The sequence below is a fragment of the Salvelinus sp. IW2-2015 genome, linkage group LG31 (assembly GCF_002910315.2).
Source record: "Salvelinus sp. IW2-2015 linkage group LG31, ASM291031v2, whole genome shotgun sequence".
Lineage (NCBI taxonomy): Eukaryota > Metazoa > Chordata > Actinopteri > Salmoniformes > Salmonidae > Salvelinus > Salvelinus sp. IW2-2015.
This window is the reverse complement of record NC_036870.1, coordinates 12,227,139-12,245,004: the sequence shown is the minus strand read 5'-3', so window position 1 is coordinate 12,245,004 and position 17,866 is coordinate 12,227,139. Positions and strand designations below refer to the sequence as shown.

General features: G+C 41.7%; 1 protein-coding gene across 1 annotated transcript; it reads right to left on the bottom strand.

Annotated features, from left to right (window-relative positions):
- Nucleotides 1-5,844: 5,844 nt before the first annotated feature.
- On the bottom strand, nucleotides 5,845-16,584 carry LOC111956061 (alpha-2,8-sialyltransferase 8E). Its single transcript, XM_023976478.2, has 9 exons — nucleotides 16,459-16,584; nucleotides 13,170-13,253; nucleotides 12,566-12,652; nucleotides 12,349-12,490; nucleotides 12,133-12,245; nucleotides 11,313-11,399; nucleotides 7,497-7,614; nucleotides 7,110-7,274; nucleotides 5,845-6,068 (listed from the first exon to the last, which is right to left on the bottom strand). The coding sequence occupies exons 1-9, from the start codon at nucleotides 16,539-16,541 to the stop codon at nucleotides 5,874-5,876; spliced, it is 1,074 nt and encodes a 357-aa protein (XP_023832246.1). The 5' UTR covers nucleotides 16,542-16,584; the 3' UTR covers nucleotides 5,845-5,873.
- Between the last annotated feature and the right edge of the window lie 1,282 nt (nucleotides 16,585-17,866).

Sequence of the window (17,866 nt, the reverse complement as noted above, 5' to 3'; positions counted from 1 at the left end):
TATATACCTTCCTCCTATAACCCTTAACTTCTGGTGTAGACCCTCTAAACCTTAGCACCATCAGTGACATGAATAAGTATATTTTCATATTCTCAGTACCCAACAATAGTGACATTTATCAGATATCTATTTCAACCAATCAGATGTCTGCGTTGGGAGGCCCAGTTCTGTTTGTCCCGTCAGATGTTAGGGTTGTATCAGATAGCTGATAAGTGGCGAGCGAAAGAGTGCCTAGGACACTCCACTGGCCTCTCTGGAGTAGAGTTTAGAGTCATTTAACATTCTGATGATTTTTATCGGTCAATAACTTGGTACTAGTATGGCTGCCATTGAGTTATGTGAAGTTGAGGGAACATCAACGTTTTTAGTTTGAATTCTGACAGGTTGCAACCATGGAAGAATCTGACCATGCTATTCTCACCTGTCCCACCACTGAGATAMGGCTGTTTCTTCTGATCTCACAGGAAATTAAGAGGAAGTACTTCCTGTGATGTCAGTGTGGGTGAACCCGTGACCCATGCTGGCTCCGTCGCTTCCCAGCCCCAGGTCTAGAGGATATGGAGGGGAGACAGGGGAGGAACACAGGTGGAGACACCGCGTACAGGTTCTCTTCAACGTGAACAACAGCAACACCAACGAGGAAGAGTAAGAATACGCACACACACCACTATGTACCATAATGTATTTCAAGACTTTAGTTCTGAAYGCATAGTTCACCCAAATGACACATTTGCATATTGGTTTCCTTACCCTGTAAGTAGTCTATGGACAAGGTGTGACAGCAATCCATGCTTTTGGTTTTGTTTACCTAGCCACAGTTGTGCTAACTTCTTACCATTTGTGGCACAATCCAATGCAAGTCAATGGTGCCCATATTAGCATTTTTGAGCTTCATGTCCATATCATCTATAAATCAAAGTTGATTTGTCAAATGAGCAGAATACAACTGGTGTAAACCGTACAGCGAAATGCGTACTGACAAGTACTTACTTAATAATGCAGTAATGAGTTCAATATCAAAGGTGTGAAATTGAAAATACAGAGTAGGATGTTGAAAGAGCATGGAATCAACACTAGGTCATAAACATAYGTAAGTATAAGTAACTTAATTGAGTTACACAAAATATTTTTGTTATACTTTGGGATGGTTTGGACATGAAGTGCAAAATMCTATTATGGGTAACATTGACTAATATAGGCTACCCTACAGTAGGTAATGCATAATTGTTCAGAACAGAATATAGAAAAGGCTAAACTAAAAAGTAAATAGCATGAAAAGGATGTACAATCTATTCCCAATGCATACGCTCAGTTAATGATGGATACCCTAAGGAACTGAAGGATTATGCTACATATGGTGTGTTTTRCCCAGTCTGTCATCAGTTCCTGCTACTACTGAAAGGGTATTGCTGACATATGCTGGACGGAGAGAGAATGCARTCCGGCGTTCAACCTGAACAGTAGCAAGCCTATGGCCTTTAGAACGATAGTCTCTCCCCAAAGATGCTGTGTGATGGAGATATAGCAGCTGTGAGAAGAGACTACTAATTCCATTTGTTTGGGAAACTCTAATCTCACATGCCAGACTTTACAGGACTTTTACGCTAAATTCACATCACATGTTAATGCGAGTGTAGCGAAATGCTTGTGCTTCTAGTTCCGACAGTGCAGTAATATCTAACAAGTCATCTAACAATTCCTCAATTGAATTTAGCATTAAAGTCCTGTAAAGTCTGGCATGTGAGATTAGAGTTTCCCAAACAAATGGAATTAGTAGTACACACAAATACACACTTATCTAAAGAGGTGAATGAGAATATGTACATGTAAGTATATGGATGAGCGATGGCCGAGCGGCATAGGCAAGGTGCAATAGATATATGGTATAAAATGGTATAAAATACAGTATATACTAGAGGTCGACCGATTATGATCTTTCAACGCCGATACGATACTGATTATTGGAGGACCAAAAAAAGCCGATACTGATTAATCGCCGATTTCTTAAATATTTTTTATTTGTAATAATGACAATTACAACAATACTGAATGAACACTTATTTTAACTTAATATAATACATCAATTAAATCAATTTAGCCTCAAATAAATAATGAAACATGTTCAATTGGGTTTAAATAATGCAAAAACAAAGTGTTGGAGAAGAAAGTAAAAGTGCAATATGTGCATGTAAGAAGCTAACGTTTAAGTTCCTTGCTCAGAACATGAGAACATATGAAAGCTGGTGGTTCCTTTTAACATGAGTCTTCAATATTCCCAGGTAAGAAGTTTTAGGTTGTAGTTATTATAGGAATTATAGGACTATTTCTCTCTATACGATTTGTATTTCATATACCTTTGACTATTGGATGTTCTTTTAAGGCATTTTAGTGTTGCCAGTGTAACAGTATAGCTTCATCCCTCTCCTCGCCGCTACCTGGGCTCGAACCAGGAACACATCGACAAACAGCCACCCTCGAAGCAGCGTTATCATGCAGAGCAAGGGGAACAACTACTCCAAGTCTCAGAGCGAGTGACGTTTGAAACGCTATTAGCGCACACCCTGCTAACTAGCTAGCATTTCACATCGGTTACATCAGCCTAATCTCGGGAGTTGATAGGCTTGAAATCATAAACAGAAGAGCTGCTGGCAAAACGCACGAAAGTGCTGTTTGAATGAATGCGCACGAGCCTGCTGGTACCTACCATCGCTCAGTCAGACTGCTCTATCAAATCATAGACTTAATTATAACATAATAACACACAGAAATACGAGCCTTAGTCATTAATATGGTCGAATCTGGAAACTACATTTCGAAAACAAACGTTTTTTCTTTCAGTGAAATACGGAACGTTCCGTATTTTATCTAACGATGGCATCCCTAAGTCTAAATATTGCTGTTACATTGTACAACCTTCAATGTATGTCATAATTATGTACAATTCTGGCAAATTAATTACGGCCTTTGTTAGTAATAAATGGACTTAGCGCAGTTCGCAATGAGCCAGGCGGCCCAAACTGCTGCATATACCCTGACTCTGTGCAAGAGAAGTGACACAAAGAAATCATGTTAGCAGGCATATTAACTAAATATGCAGGTTTAAAAATATATACTTGTGTATTGATTTTAAAGAAAGGCATTGATGTTTATGGTTAGGTACATTGGTGCAACGACAGTGCTTTTTTCGCAAATGCGCTTGTTAAATCATACCCGTTTGTTGAAGTAGGTTGTGATTCAATGAGAAATTAACAGGCACCGCATCGATTATATGCAACGCAGGACACGCTAGATAAACTAGTAATATCATCAACCATGTGTAGTTAACTAGTGATTATGTTAAGATTGATTGTTTTTTATAAGATAAGTTTAATGCTAGCTAGCAACTTACATTGGCTTCTTGCTGCCCTCGCGTAACAGGTAGTCAGCCTGCCACGCAGGCTCCTCGTGGAGTGCAATGTAAGGCAGGTGGTTAGAGCGTTGGACTAGTAACCGGAAGTTGCAAAAATAATCCCTAGCTGACAAGGTAAAAATATGTCGTTCTGCCCTGAACAAGGCAGTTAACCCACCTTCCTAGGCCGTCATTGAAAATACGAATGTGTTCTTAACTTCTTGACGCAAGGGGTCAGATTTTTTTATATTTTTAAAATAACGTTCCCAAGGTAAACGGACTATTTCTCAGGTCCAGATCGTAGAATATGCATATAATTTTCAGATTAGGATAGAAAACACTCCAAAGTTTCCAAAACTGTCAAAATATTGTCTGTGAGTATAACAAAACTGATTCTGCAGGCGAAAACCTGAGAAAATATAACCCGGAAGTGATATGTTATTTTTTTAAATCTGTGTTTCTGGCCAGTCTTTCTTCCATTTAAAGGGGTATCAACCAGATTCCTTTTCCAATGGCTTCCTCAGGCTGTGACCAGGCTTTAGACATAGTTTCAGGCTTTTATTTTGAAAAATGAACGAGATTTTTCAAAAATAGTCAGGTGTCCTCTGAATAGTTACTGCGCGCGAGAGGGGAGCTCTCCATTTTCCTTTTCTTCTTATTGAATAGGGTTAGGGTTAGGGTCGATTATGTTTGTTAAAAACAACCTGAGGATTGATTATAAAAACATTTGACATGTTTCTACGACCATTACGGATACTTTTTGGAATTTTCGTCGAACGGAACGAGGCTGTAGTTTTCTCAACATAACGCGCAACCCAAATGGCGTTTCTTTGTTATAAAAATAATATTTATCGAACAAAAAAAACATTTATTGTGTAACTGGGAGTCTCGTGAGTGCAAACATTCGAAGATTATCAAAGGTAAGCGATTCATTTTATTGCTTTTCTGACTTTCGTGACCATGCTAATTTGGGACTAGCTGTTGTAGCATTGATTGATACACTCACAAAAGCTTGGATTTCTTTCTCTGTAAAGCATATTTTCAAAATCTGACACGATAGGTGGATTAACAACAAGCTAAGCTGTGTTTTGGTATATTTCACTTGTGATTGCATGATTATAAATATTTTTATTTATAATGGTGACCAGTGAGCTGGTCACCATTGAGCTCTGAGTACCTGTCCTGGTAATCCATCTGGCCCCACAGCCTTGTGAATGTTGACCTGTTTAAAGGTCGTGCTCACATCGGTTACGGAGAGCATGATCACACAGTCGTCCGGAACAGCTGGTGCTCTGATGCATGCTTCAGTGTTGCTTGCCTCGAAGTGAGCATAAAAGGCAGTTAGCCCGTCTGGTAGGCAGCGCCCCTATGTCTCAGTATGTGTAGACCATGTATCTGATGCTGTCTGGACATAAAGAGTATGGCATGTCATACTCTTTCTGGCTAGACAGGATCAGATACATAGGCTACATATAGTAAAACAGATGGAGTTAATATGCAGACCTAAGTTTGTCGCCTGCCTTCCCGCCTTTGGGACAACGACTCCCATTMTCAGGGCAGAGACGTGCATCTCGTCATTTTATACATACTCTGGTTTCAGGCTGCCACTTTTCTTTAAAAAAAGATTGCTACATTGTATGCCTATTTGAGTTGCGGCTGACAGTGAAAAGCATCTAAAATACAATTGGCATGCTGACTGCAGAAATGTCCACCAGAGCTGTTGCCAGAGAATGTAATGTACGTTTATCTACCATAAACCGCCTTCAACGTCGTGTAGGGCAGGGTTCGGCGAGTAAAAGAAATGTGCCAAGTTTTTTGTAAAAATATATACATTTAATGTTTGGTCAAAAAAGACTACAATCACCAGGAATTTAGGAAAAAAAGATTGTTAAATTTAGAAAATCTGTTCCCAAGTATTCTCATGAATAAAGGTCATGTCTCAAAGTAATCAAAGTATGAATGATCYGCTATGAAAAGCCAACTGACATTTACTCCTGAGGTGCTGACCTGTTGCACCCTCGACAACCACTGTGATTATTATTATTTGACCCTGTTGGTCATCTTTGAACATCTTGGCCATGTTCTGTTATAATCTCCACCCGGCACAGCCAGAAGAGGACTGGCCACCACTCATAGCCTGGTTCCTCTCTAGGTTTCTTCCTAGGTTCTGGCCTTTCTAGAGAGTTTTTCCTAGCCACCGTGCTTCTACACCTGCATTGCTTGCTGTTTGGGGTTTAAAGGCTGGGTTTCTGTACAGCACTTTGAGATATCAGCTGATGTAAGAAGGGCTTTATAAATAAATTTGATTTGATGAAATTATGATTGTTTTCAAATACAACATCTTTTGGGGTTAAGTTGTGGTCAATTTTCACTGTATAAATTATTATCATTTTGTTCCGGCCCCCAATGATCCGCCTGTACAGGGTCCAACATGTAGCTGTAGCGCCCCCTGGCTGTGGAGTTGTGGTAACTAAGGTTGTATGGGTTAGGGTGTTGGGGTCAGTGTACAGGGTCCAACATGTAGCTGTAGCGCCCCCTGGCTGTGGAGTTGTAGTAACAGCAGGAACTCTTCAGGCATGGCGTGCATGAAGTGACTTGGACCAACACTGTCATAGTAATGATGGGGCAAAGTATTTTGGGATAGATCCAGAGGGAAGGGCCAGAAGCCGTACAGATGAACCTGACAAAGAGAGATCTAGACTTAGAAACAAACAAACACACACACACACTTGATCTCTTAAGGTAGTCGATCGCATCCGACTGATTGTGGTTTGCTGATGACTGTATKATCCGATGCGGGATGCATGCTGTCGTTGAGGCCGGTGCAGCCATGGTCATATGTCTTCTCTGTCACTTCGCCAGGCGACATTCAGTCCTTTTTTCCTGAGCCAACTACACTCCTTGATGGCAGAGGCCGCACCAGGTGGAACGTTCCGCAGCAACAGTCCAGAGGGAGGCAAGGTTTATCCCACACTTCTTTAGTGAAGTCTTCAATTGGTCCTTTAGACGCTTTTTCTGACCACCTGCAGAARGACAGCCCAGTTGTACCTGTCCTTCACGTACTGAAGCTCAAGGACTCGTTCAGATTCAAGCTTTGTGCTAGCTGCTACTAGAGTCCCAGTGTTGCTTCAGAAATAACAGAAGCACGGTGTATATGATCTTCAAAACAACATCTGTTCATGGTCTTTATGGACCTCTCCTAAGCAGAGGTCTAGACATAGGTGGGCCTGGGTGGACACAGACCCACCCACTGGGGAGCCAGGCCCTGCCAGGCTCATCCAATCAAATTGAGCGAAAAACAAAAAAGAATACATTATTATTACAAAAATACTCCTCAGTCAAAATTTCTGCAAGCCCACCCACAAAGGAATTTCTGGCTACGCCCCTGCTCCAAAGCCTTGAGCAAAGTAGACTGAACACCTTTTGGAAGGTCTTTCTGCAGCATGGCTACCCTGGGAAATGTGTGAACATCCTGTGTCAGTTCAATGAGGGGGTGACGGTCAGGGTAACAATTAGCGGTCAGGAGTCTGAACCTTTTGGAGTAGGCACTGGTGTGAGGCAAGTGCCTACTCCAAAAGGTAGGAGTAGAGCTGGTCCTATGTCTTAATCCTTTGTGTCCCAACACTGCTGGCACATGGACATGGAAACGTAGAGTGGGGTGACCCTAGACTTCAGATTGGACAGAAACATCTTCTGAGGCAACACACACACATACTAACACCTGTTCACAGATCTCCAGAGCGGTGCTGGCCAGCATCAGACCAGTAGAGAGCCGTGGGGCTCGTTGCCCTCGACGACGCCAGAACCTGCCCAGCTCAAACAGGTAGTCTGGGTGGAAGAACACCACTTCCTGTTGGGCGCGGGCCTTACGGAGGGCATGGTACACCTGGGACAGAACAAAGACTGATTAATGACATAACTCTCTACTCTCCTCCCCCCAGGATCAAAATGTTAGTTATCCATTTTGTCATTCTTAAAAAGTCTACCCAAGCCCAGCCCTTGCCCTAGTAACTGATAAAAAAACTGACCGGTACATAGTATTGTGTCCTGTCGGGCCCGTGCCGGGTCGCAGGCCTCTACCTAGTCTCATCTCATGGTAGCAGCTCACCTTGAAGCAGGGGCTAGTCCCAAAAGCAAAGGAGAAGGCTGGGAGAAGTAGATGGGCATGACCGTAGACTGACAGGGCTTCCGCCAGGGGTCCAGGGTTCCGCTGGAGGTCAGGGTACCTGAGTACAGGTGAGTTAGGAGATGGGGAAGGGGAGGAGTGAGGAGACGTGTGAGGGGAGGGGTTAGGAGACATGGGAGGAGTTAGGAGACAGGTGTGAAGTGGAGTTAGGATACAGGTTGAGGGGAGGAGTTAGGAGACAAGTGAGGGGAGGAGTTAGGAGACAGGTGAGGGGAGGAGTTATGAGACAGGTGAGAGGCAGGGTCGATGTTAGTGGCAGTTGAACAAATGTCTAGAATCGACTTGATGACAAAAATCTATTTGAGTTTGTGAAATCATGTTCAAGGCAGAGACAGGTGAGAATTCATCATATATATATAGAGTATGTACAGTATCAGTCAAAAGTTTGGACACACCTACTCATTCAAGGGTTTTTCTTTAATTTTACTATTTTCTACACAGCTCAAATAAGCAAAGAGAAATMAAAGTCCATCATTACTTTAAGATATGAAGTTCAGTCAGTACAGAACATTTCAAGAACTTTGAAAGTTTCTTCAAGTGCAGTCGAAAACACCACGATGAAACTAGCTCTCATGAGGACCGCCAAAGGAAAGGAAGACCCAGAGTTACCACTGCAGAGGATAAGTTCATTAGAGTTACCAGCCTCAGAAATTGCAGCCCAAATAAATGCTTCACAGAGTTCAAGTAACAGACACATCTCAACATCAACTGTTCAGAGGAGACTGCGTGAATCAGGCCTTCATGGTTGAATTGCTGCAAAGAAACCACTACTAAAGGACACCAATAATAAGAAGAGACTTGCTTGGGCCAAGAAACACAAGCAATGGACATTAGACTGGTGGAAATCTGTCCTTTGGTCTGATAAGTCCAAATTAGATTCTAAAACCTTTTCTAAATTAAATAATGATGCCTATAAGCTAGATAAAGAACGCGTAAATATTGTTTCTCACACAAACTTCCCTTATTTACATATTATTTATCTTTGGGTTTAGGCCACCCTCTTTCAACAACATTTCTGAGTTTTCACAATTTCCCGGGAGTCACCAAGTCTGACACAAGGGAAAGCAGCTCCTTCCCCTCTCAAAGGTATGCTAACTGCATCCTGTGTTGCTTGGCGACATCTCCTCGAAGTTGTAACAGCTCAGCCGTTTGCCAACGATCTACACAAAATACTCTGTAATGTCAAAGTGGAAGAAAAATTTGAACATTTTATTTACAATTAATGGAAAATTAAACGCTAATATATTAGATAAGTATTAAACCCCCTGAGTCAATATAAGTTAGAAACACCTTTGGCAGCAATGACATCAAATTAAATTGTATTGGTAGCATACACATATTTAGCAGATGTTATTGCAGGTGTAGCGAAATTGTGTTCCTAGCTCCAACAGTGCAGTAGTATCTAACAATTCACAACAGACACAATTTAAAAGCAATATATAAATATTAGGATGAGCAATGTCAGAGTGGCATTGACTAGAATACAGTAAAATACAGTATATTAAATTAGTAAAACAGTATGTAAACATTATTAAAAAGTGACCAGTGATTCCATGTCTARTTCCAGAGAGCAGCAGCCTGTAAGGTGCAGGGTTGAGTAACCGGGTGGTAGCCGGCTAGTGACAGTGACTAAGTTCAGGGCAGGGTACTGGGTGGAGGCCGGCTAGTGATAGCTATTTAACAGTCTGATGTCCTTGAGACAGAAGCTGTTTTTCAGTCTCTCGGTCCCAGCTTTGATGCACATGTACTGACCTCGCCTTATGGATGATAGCGGGGTGAACAGGCTTAGGCTCGGMTMGTTTATGTCCTTGATGATCTATTTGGCCTTCCTGTGACATCGGGTGCTGTATCTGTCCTGGWGGGCAGGRAGTCTGACCAGGTTATGCGTTGGGCAGACCCACCACCCTCTGGAGAGCTGTGCAGTTACGGGTGGTGCAGTTGCCATACCAGGCGGTGATACAACCCAACAGGATGCTCTCAATGGTGCATCTCTAAAAGTTTGAGAGTCTTAGGGGCGAAGCCGAATTCCTTCAACCTCCTGACATTGAAGAGGTGCTGTTGTAAGTGATGTGTACGCTGAGGAACTTGAACCACTTCTCCKCTGCGGTCCCGTATTTTTATTCTATACAAGCTTCCTTCTTTTCACTCTGTCAATTAGGTTAGTATTGTGGAGTAACTACAAWGTTGTTGATACATCCACAGTTTTCTCCTATCACAGCCATTAAACTGTAACGTTTTTAAAGTCACCATTGGCCCCTGAGCTGTGTCCTTCCTGTCCGGCAACTGAGTTAGGAAGGACACCTTTATCTTTGTAGTGTAATTAAAAACTTCATCATGCTCATAGAGATATTCAATGTCAGTTTTTTTACTTTWATTTTTTACTTATCTACCAATGGGTTCTCTATTGCACATAGAGTGAGTCCATGCAACTTATTATGTGACTTAASGACATTTTTACTCCTGAACTTATTTAGTCTTGCCATAACAAAGAGGTTGAATKCCTATTGACTCAAGACATTTCAGCTTTTCATTTTTTATCACTTTGTAAAAATGTTGAAATACATAATTCTGCTTTGACATTATGGAGATATTGTGTAGGCCAGTGACAAACAAATTTAAAGTTAATCKATTTTAAATTCAGGCTGTAACACAACTACATTTGGAAAAAGTTAATGTGTAAAACAAACCAATGCCTTGTGTAACAGTATAACTTTAGTCCGTCCAGCCATTTCACATCGGTTACACTGGCTTGAAAACAAAAATCTAAACAAATAATCCATAGTATGTAACACTTGCATATATATTTACAACTAAAAAYAAAATGCGACACATCACTTTATCTAGCTAGCAAGATAGCGATTTACAGTAGTTAATGTAACTAGCTATGTACTACCTTTTCAACAGATCGGTTTTGAGTCCCTTACCTAGCTAGCAAGCTCTCTCCAATTTGTCAACGCAAATACAAGGTTTACTTTCAACACTCGTCTTGGCCCAGACTCTATCGTTTACCCTTTTTGCCTGTTGGCTCTCCAACGTTCCCTGTTTCTTTGGGTTAGATGGGGTCCGAGCTGCCTGGGACAGGTTGTGTGCTACCCGTCCTTGCTATATTGTCATCAACGTCCCATTCATATCCATTTGAATCTGTCTGAGCTGGCACCGCCTCCGAAAACATGTCATTGTGTCAAATCTGGCATGAAAATCCAAACCGACAGGGAAATCGAAATACAGAGGTTTTCAGGCAGGCTGGAGGCGCAATATTGTTACTGTTGAATCACATTGGATGACAACTAGAGATTTTAAACAGAAACAAAAGACAAAATATGACATATTGCCTCTTTAACCATTCTTTGTGGATTTTGATTAGTGCTTGGGGTTATTGTTTTGCTGGAAGATCCATTTGTGCCTAAGTTTCAGCCTCCTGGCAGAGGCAACCAGGTGTTTGGCTAAAATGTCCTGATACTTGGTAGAGTTAATGATGCCGTTGACCCTAACAAGGGCCCCAGGACCAGTGGAATCAAAATAGGCCCATAACATCAAAGATCCACCACTGTATTTTACTCTAGGTATGAGCTACTTTTCTGTGTAGGCTTCTTTTTCATGTCATCTGACCATACTGTAGCACTGACTGGTTTTTGATAAAGGCATCGGCACTATGATTGGAACCGGTGCTTCGGTCAGATGACATGAAAATAGAGCTCTTTGTCTGTATCTGATCATGTGTATTGATAGAGTATATACCCTTTAATGATCTGGGTAGGATTGGCTGTTATGAGGTCCGTCTTCACTCCCACGTCATAACTCTTGTTGATAGGAGCCAGGTTAAACCTAACAACAACAACAACAATAACAATCACACAACATTACAAACAACTACGATCACACAACATTCACACAAGATTAGAAACAGCAATGTAAATGACAACATTCACACAGCATGACATCAACATTCACACAGCATGACATCAACATTCACATTACATTATTTAACCATACACGACCTAACAACATTCACACAACATTGTTTAATTTTTATTTTATTTTTTTATCCGTTATTTTACCAGGTAAGTTGACTGAGAACACGTTCTCATTTACAGCAACGACCTGGGGAATAGTTACAGGGGAAAGGAGGGTGATGAATGAGCCAATTGTAAACTGGGGATTATTAGGTAACCGTGAATGGTTTGAGGGCCAGATTGGGAATTTTAGCCAGGACACCGGGGTTAACACCCCTACTCTTACGATAAGTGCCACGGGATCTTTAATGACCTCAGAGAGTCATTACAAATAATAACTGAAAAGAGCGCCATGTACAAATTGGTGATGGACTCAGAAAGAGGTAGTGGTTTCGATAGGAAGAAATAACTTTCAAACAACATTATAAACAACAATATTCACACAACATTCCCAGAATATCCACACAACGTTCACACAAGATTATAAACAACAACAGTCACACATCACATCAACTTTGAACACTACACAACAGAACTACATTGCTATAGATTACTACCAATAATGGATTGATTGATTGATTGATGGAGAATGTTGTTACTTATACCTAATGACATAGTCAGCATTGTCTATTTCCGCTCCACAGCTGCTGTTCTGCAGGATTCCTCCACTTCCCACCACGGCACAACGACTCAACGAACCTTTACTCCAGGGTACGGTCTATATATACACACACACACACACACACACCATGCTAGTAAACCACGCTCGTGTGATGAATTTTTCTGAGAAATGTAAGACTTGCGCACACACACACACACACCTGAGGCAGCATCTCCCATAGTGCTTGGTCCACCTTTCTCTTCATCCTCTCTACCTCGTAGGTCAGACTCTGGTTCTGATTGGTGTTCTGTCTGGTCACCATCAGCCTATCAGACGCGTTACAGCATGACCACAACTCTGTCCTGGGGTGGGGGGGCATTATGTTTGTTTGAGATAAACGTAAGACTGAGCAAGGTGTGTGTGTATGTGTGTCTCACCTGTGTAGTTCTCTGTGTGTGAGGTTGAGTCTCCAAGGACAGTCCATCAGCTCTCTCACCTCCTGAGAGAACAATCCAATGTCTACTCTGACACACACACACACACACACACCAGCCAGGTCACTCCAGATCCAATGCAATGTTTGATGTTCGTCCAGATCGCCACGATGTCAGGAGATGCCTTCAATACCGATCACTAGCTGCAATGGTGAGCTCAATTACCATCAAGTAGTCTTGCAGCAATGCGGATGACGGATGCTCATTTTAAAAATAATTTTTATTCCCTAACCCAAACCTTAGCCCTGATCTTAAGTTAAGGCATTAATTCAGATTGGTTAACTGTTAAAACACAACCTTTGGACAAACGTGGACAAACGTGTCAAACTATGAGATCTTGTTACACACAGACACACGACTCATAGATGGAGAACTTGTTGGATCAGGATGGATTGTCTGGTTCATCTGATCAGAACTATATGTACTAGCATGAAACATAGTAAGAGCAAGTCAGCCGAGGGAGAAACTACACCTCTCTCTCACTCGATTAGCTGACATCATGGTGTGAGCTAATGGGGATCCTAATAAAATTCTAAACTCTACCTACTGTTTCATAGTAGTCATGGTCACCAGTTTCTCTCTCAGTCTCTTGCACTGCAAACTCTTGTGGACAGAGTCCAGGAACTCATCTCTGCAACACACACATGCARGCATGCAAACACACATTTATCAAGACTCTAATGAACATTCAACCATTTTAGCACCAAAAACCGTCCCAGCACAGAGGGTTCATTGTAATGGCTGGAATGGAATGAATGGAACCCAGTCAAACATGTAGTTTCCATATGTTTGATACGATCCATATTTTCCATTCCAGCCATTACAATGAGCCCCTCCTCCTATAACTCCTCCCACCAGCCTCCACTGATGAGTATGTTTTTTCGTCAAGAACGCATACTGGAAGAGAGTCCTCTGATGGCTGCTAAACCAAATAATGTTTTATAGTCAGATAACGGGTCACCTTACAGATCACCTGACTTGGAAGCCATCTTAGTTCAGGAAGTTGTATCAATCTGGGCAAAAAGTTCTGAATCTTGTCATTTTTGTTAATTTTGTTAATTGTTAATTAACCATTGTTAATGGTTACATTGAAGAATTCTAAACAATTTGTTTGTTCATTTTGTTAACAGATTAGTGATCAACAGAGACCACATACACAAACTTTAAATAATTGATTTGAATCCACAAATCACATTACATTCCAGAAGTTTTTAAACATTTTGAAGGTTGTTGTATGCATGGACACTTAAGCATACAGAAAGCACCTTCTCCAAACAGCTAGGGTACCCATAACAGCTGAAACAGAGCAGTATCTAGCCAATTGCTTTGCTTTAGTCTTTGGCAGGCCTGCAATCTGGAGGCCATATAACYTAAGCCTATGTACATGGCCGAGACTGCCAAATGTGACTCGATTCAGGAAACTAGGCGTATGTKATGCGTCACTACTTCACAGGAGAGCCATTTCAACGTAAATGCGTTTTTTTGGGGCAGAAATGCATTCTGGAACATGTGAACTTTCATGGCATACAAATTTGCTATTAAGGCACATCTGTAAATATGAATAAAATTGTTAAATTACGAASCTAGTTGGTTAAGCCACAGAAGAAGAAAAAACAGCCTTCCCACTAGCCATGATTGGTTGAGATAATGAGTGGGCTGGACATGCCGAAAGATGAGTTCAGATTGGTCTGCCATGTAGCTCGCTTCTGTCTATTTAAGCTGGTCAGTATGTGTAGGTAATCCTGTCCGGCGTGGCATTTTTAAAATATATATCATGTAGTAGAACTGCATAAGTGTTGCTCCACTTTCTGGAGGACTGAGTTTTTGAAATCAGTGCAATTAGATTATGATAGCTAAGGAGATGGAGAAAACACCTGTCTCCGGATTACATCTTCAAACTAAGGGCAACCATGGCATCRGTGACAGAGATGGAGAAGCGTCCATCCATGTATATGGGTAAGATAGTCTAGCTAGCTACATTTTCAGATATTAAACCTTTCTAATTTTGTCTGAAAGTTGTTAAAGTGTACTGTTAGCTAGCGAGCTAACGTTAGCTGGCTGGCTTGCTAGCTAACGTTATGTGTATGATCTGTGTAGTAATATTATTCATATCTCAGAGCCATTTGCTTTGATAGTTATAGCCTAATGTTAGCTAGCTAACATTGAACCTGGTTGGTTAGTTACCTGCAGATTCATGCAGGGTAGTAACGTCATGAGTTGGGATTATGGTTCATTGTTTAGCTAGCTAGCTACATGTTTTAACAAAAGACTCCATGCAATTAATCATTTCAATAGAATGTTAATGATGTCACTTTGACAACTGTTGATAGACATAGCTGGTAAATTTGCTCTGGTTATCTACTCCAATTTCAGAGAACTCTCGTCTGAGTGTGCCAGAGCGCAGAATAACTGATGAATTTACGAACTCTCAACACCCGTTGAATATGGCTGGTGTCAGTAAACGTTGCCAAAAAAACGTAAATTGTTGCCAGCAGCACAGTTTCAGTCACCAACGCTCGGGAATACATAAAAACAGCCTAACCAGCTCTGCTAGGGCGAGTAAAATGGTCAGACTGAGCTGTTCTCTCATTTGTGTCTGGAAGTAGCAAGCAAGCTAGCCAATGTTAGCCAGTTAGCTTGGGTGCTTGACTGCTGTTGTTAGGATCAACCCTTAAAGAGATGGGTGGGGCTAAAGCTTAAGAGGGTGTGAARGATGCAGAATGGGTGTAGACAAAGAAGAGCTCTCCAGTAGGTGTACCAAAAATTCAAAGGCCATTTTCGCAACTTTCAAATCAGAATAACTTTCCCATTGTTCCTCAACTGTAGTGTATGATATACAATTTTCTAGTTTACTTTTATCCAATGTAAAAAACACAATTTCAAATTTTGCTACATAAGACCGAATTGAGCCGGTCGGTCACAAATCAGTGCTCCTAGCTTGCACATATATCAGAGCAATGGTGGCCCGTCCATTAGGGTGTTAGGGGCGGTGCRCCACTTGTGATTGGTCAAAAAAAGTAAAAAATATAAATATGTAAAAATATATATATTTTCATACTGAGTGTACAAACATTAAGYACACCTTCCTAATATTTAGTTGGATTTCACAGGTGACATCAGTAAGGGATCATAGACTGACCAGGTGAATCCAGGTGTAAGCTATGTCATGGAAAGAGCCGGTGTTGCTAATGTTTTGTACACTCAGTGTATATTATATAATTCAAGGATTATGATTAAAATGTCCATAAAAGTGTGGTTAATWTGTGTACATTTTATGGTTTCAAAACAAGCTGTTCATTTCATGGATTGATGGCACTAAAGAGCAAATCGCAATGAACAGTCCATTCGTAGCTTGGGCCCTGAACCAGACYTCCATATCTATCAACAGTCAAAGGACAGAGGGATACACTAGCTGGAACCTTCTCGCCCCCCATGGCTCTGTGCCGAAATCGCAAGAATGTTCCGTAAACACCGGCCCGAGAGGCTTATATGAAACCCAAATAAAAAGGTAGYGAATTTGTAATCTGCTACAGAATCACACAGTGTTCACAGAACGCCATCAATACAATACAACAGTGAATAATCAGTGTGTCTTCAGTTATTGTATCTCCAGTCTGGCATTAATCATTATCAACAGATAAGACAATAATCCATAACAGTCAGCTTCAAGCCTAGTGACCATGAACCCGCACCTTGAGAGTCACAAACAGAACACTGGAAATMATGTGTATTACAGAAAGTCAAAAAACGCTGAACATTGTGTTGATCACTCGAAACTAAATCACTCTTAAATATCCCCATTACACACACGCACAAACACAGTATTACAAACGTACCTTTGGTGTTGGTAGTAGTCTATGAGCGTAATAGACAGGAGAGTTCCGGAGCAGAGGAGAAAGAATAGAACCAGGTAACACATTGRTACAACAGGTCACAGACTGAATGACAGCATGACAACTACACTGTTGGTCTATCAGGGAGGGAGTCTGAGTGTGGAGGGCAGTGTGGAGTGTGATTGAGATTGCGTCATCAGTGGATCTGTTGGGGCAGTATGCGAATTGGAGTGGGTCTAGGGTTTCCGGCATGATGGTGTTGATGTGAACCATGACCAGCCTTTCAAATCACTTCATGGCTACCAACGTGAGTGCTACAGAGCAGTAATCATTTAGGCAGGTTACCTTTGCTTTCTTGGGCACAGAGACTATAGTGGTCTGTTTGAAACATGTAGATATTACAGACTCGGTCAGGGAGAGGTTGAAAATGCTAGTGAAGACACTTGACAGTTGGTCCTCGCATGTTTTGAGAACACTTCCTGGTAATCCGTCTGATCCCGCGGCTTTGTGAATGTTGACCTGTTTAAAGGTCTRGCTCACATCGGCTACAGAGAGTGTGATCACACAGTCTTCCGGAACAGCTGGTGCTCTCAAGCATAAAAGGCATTTAGCTCGTCTGGTAGGCTCGCGTCACTGGGCAGCTCGTAGCTGGGTTTCACGTTGTAGTCCGTAATATTGTTCAAGCCCTGCCACATCCGAGGAGCATCAGAGCCGGTGTAGTAGGATTCAATCTTAATCCTGTATTGACGCTCTGCTTGTTTGATGGTTCATCTGAGGGAATAGCGGGATTTCTTATAAGTGTCCGGATTAGTGTCCCGCTCCTTGAAAGCGGCAGCTCTAGCCTTTAGCTCAATGTGGATTTGCCTGTAATCCATGGCTTCTGGTTAGAATATGTACGTACGGTCACTGTGGGGAGGACGTCGTCGATGCACTTATTGATGAGGCCGATGACTGAGGTGGTATACTCCTCAATGCCATTAGATGAATCCCGGAACATATTCCAGTCTGTGCTAGCAAAACAGTCCTGTAGCATAGCATCCGCTGTCACGTTCTGACCATAGTTCTTGTGTGTTTTACTTGTTTTAGTGTTGGTCAGGCCGTGAGCTGGGTAGGCATTCCATGTTGTGTGTCTAGTTTGTCCATTTCTATGTATGCCTGATATGGTTCTCAATCAGAGGCAGGTGTTTGTCATTGTCTCTGATTGGGAACCATATTTAGGTGGCTTGTTTTGTGTTGGGGTTTGTGGGTGGTTGTCTTCTGTCTTTGTGTTCTGCACCAGATAGGACTGTTTCGGTTTTCACATTTATTGTTTTGTAGTTTGTAGTGTTCACGTTATTCTCTTTATTAAACATGTTGAACACTAGCCGCGCTGCGTTTTGGTCCTCTCCTTCATCCAGGAAGAAAACCGTTA

Coding starts and splice junctions, on each gene's coding strand:
- LOC111956061 (XM_023976478.2), bottom strand. CDS start 16,541: ATGTGTTACCTGGTTCTATTCTTTCTCCTCTGCTCCGGAACTCTCCTG. Junction 13,254..16,458: donor GACTACTACCAACACCAAAG/GTACGTTTGTAA, acceptor TGTGTGTTGCAG/AGATGAGTTCCTGGACTCTG. Junction 7,615..11,312: donor CCTACCCAGATCATTAAAGG/GTATATACTCTA, acceptor ACCTGTACTCAG/GTACCCTGACCTCCAGCGGA.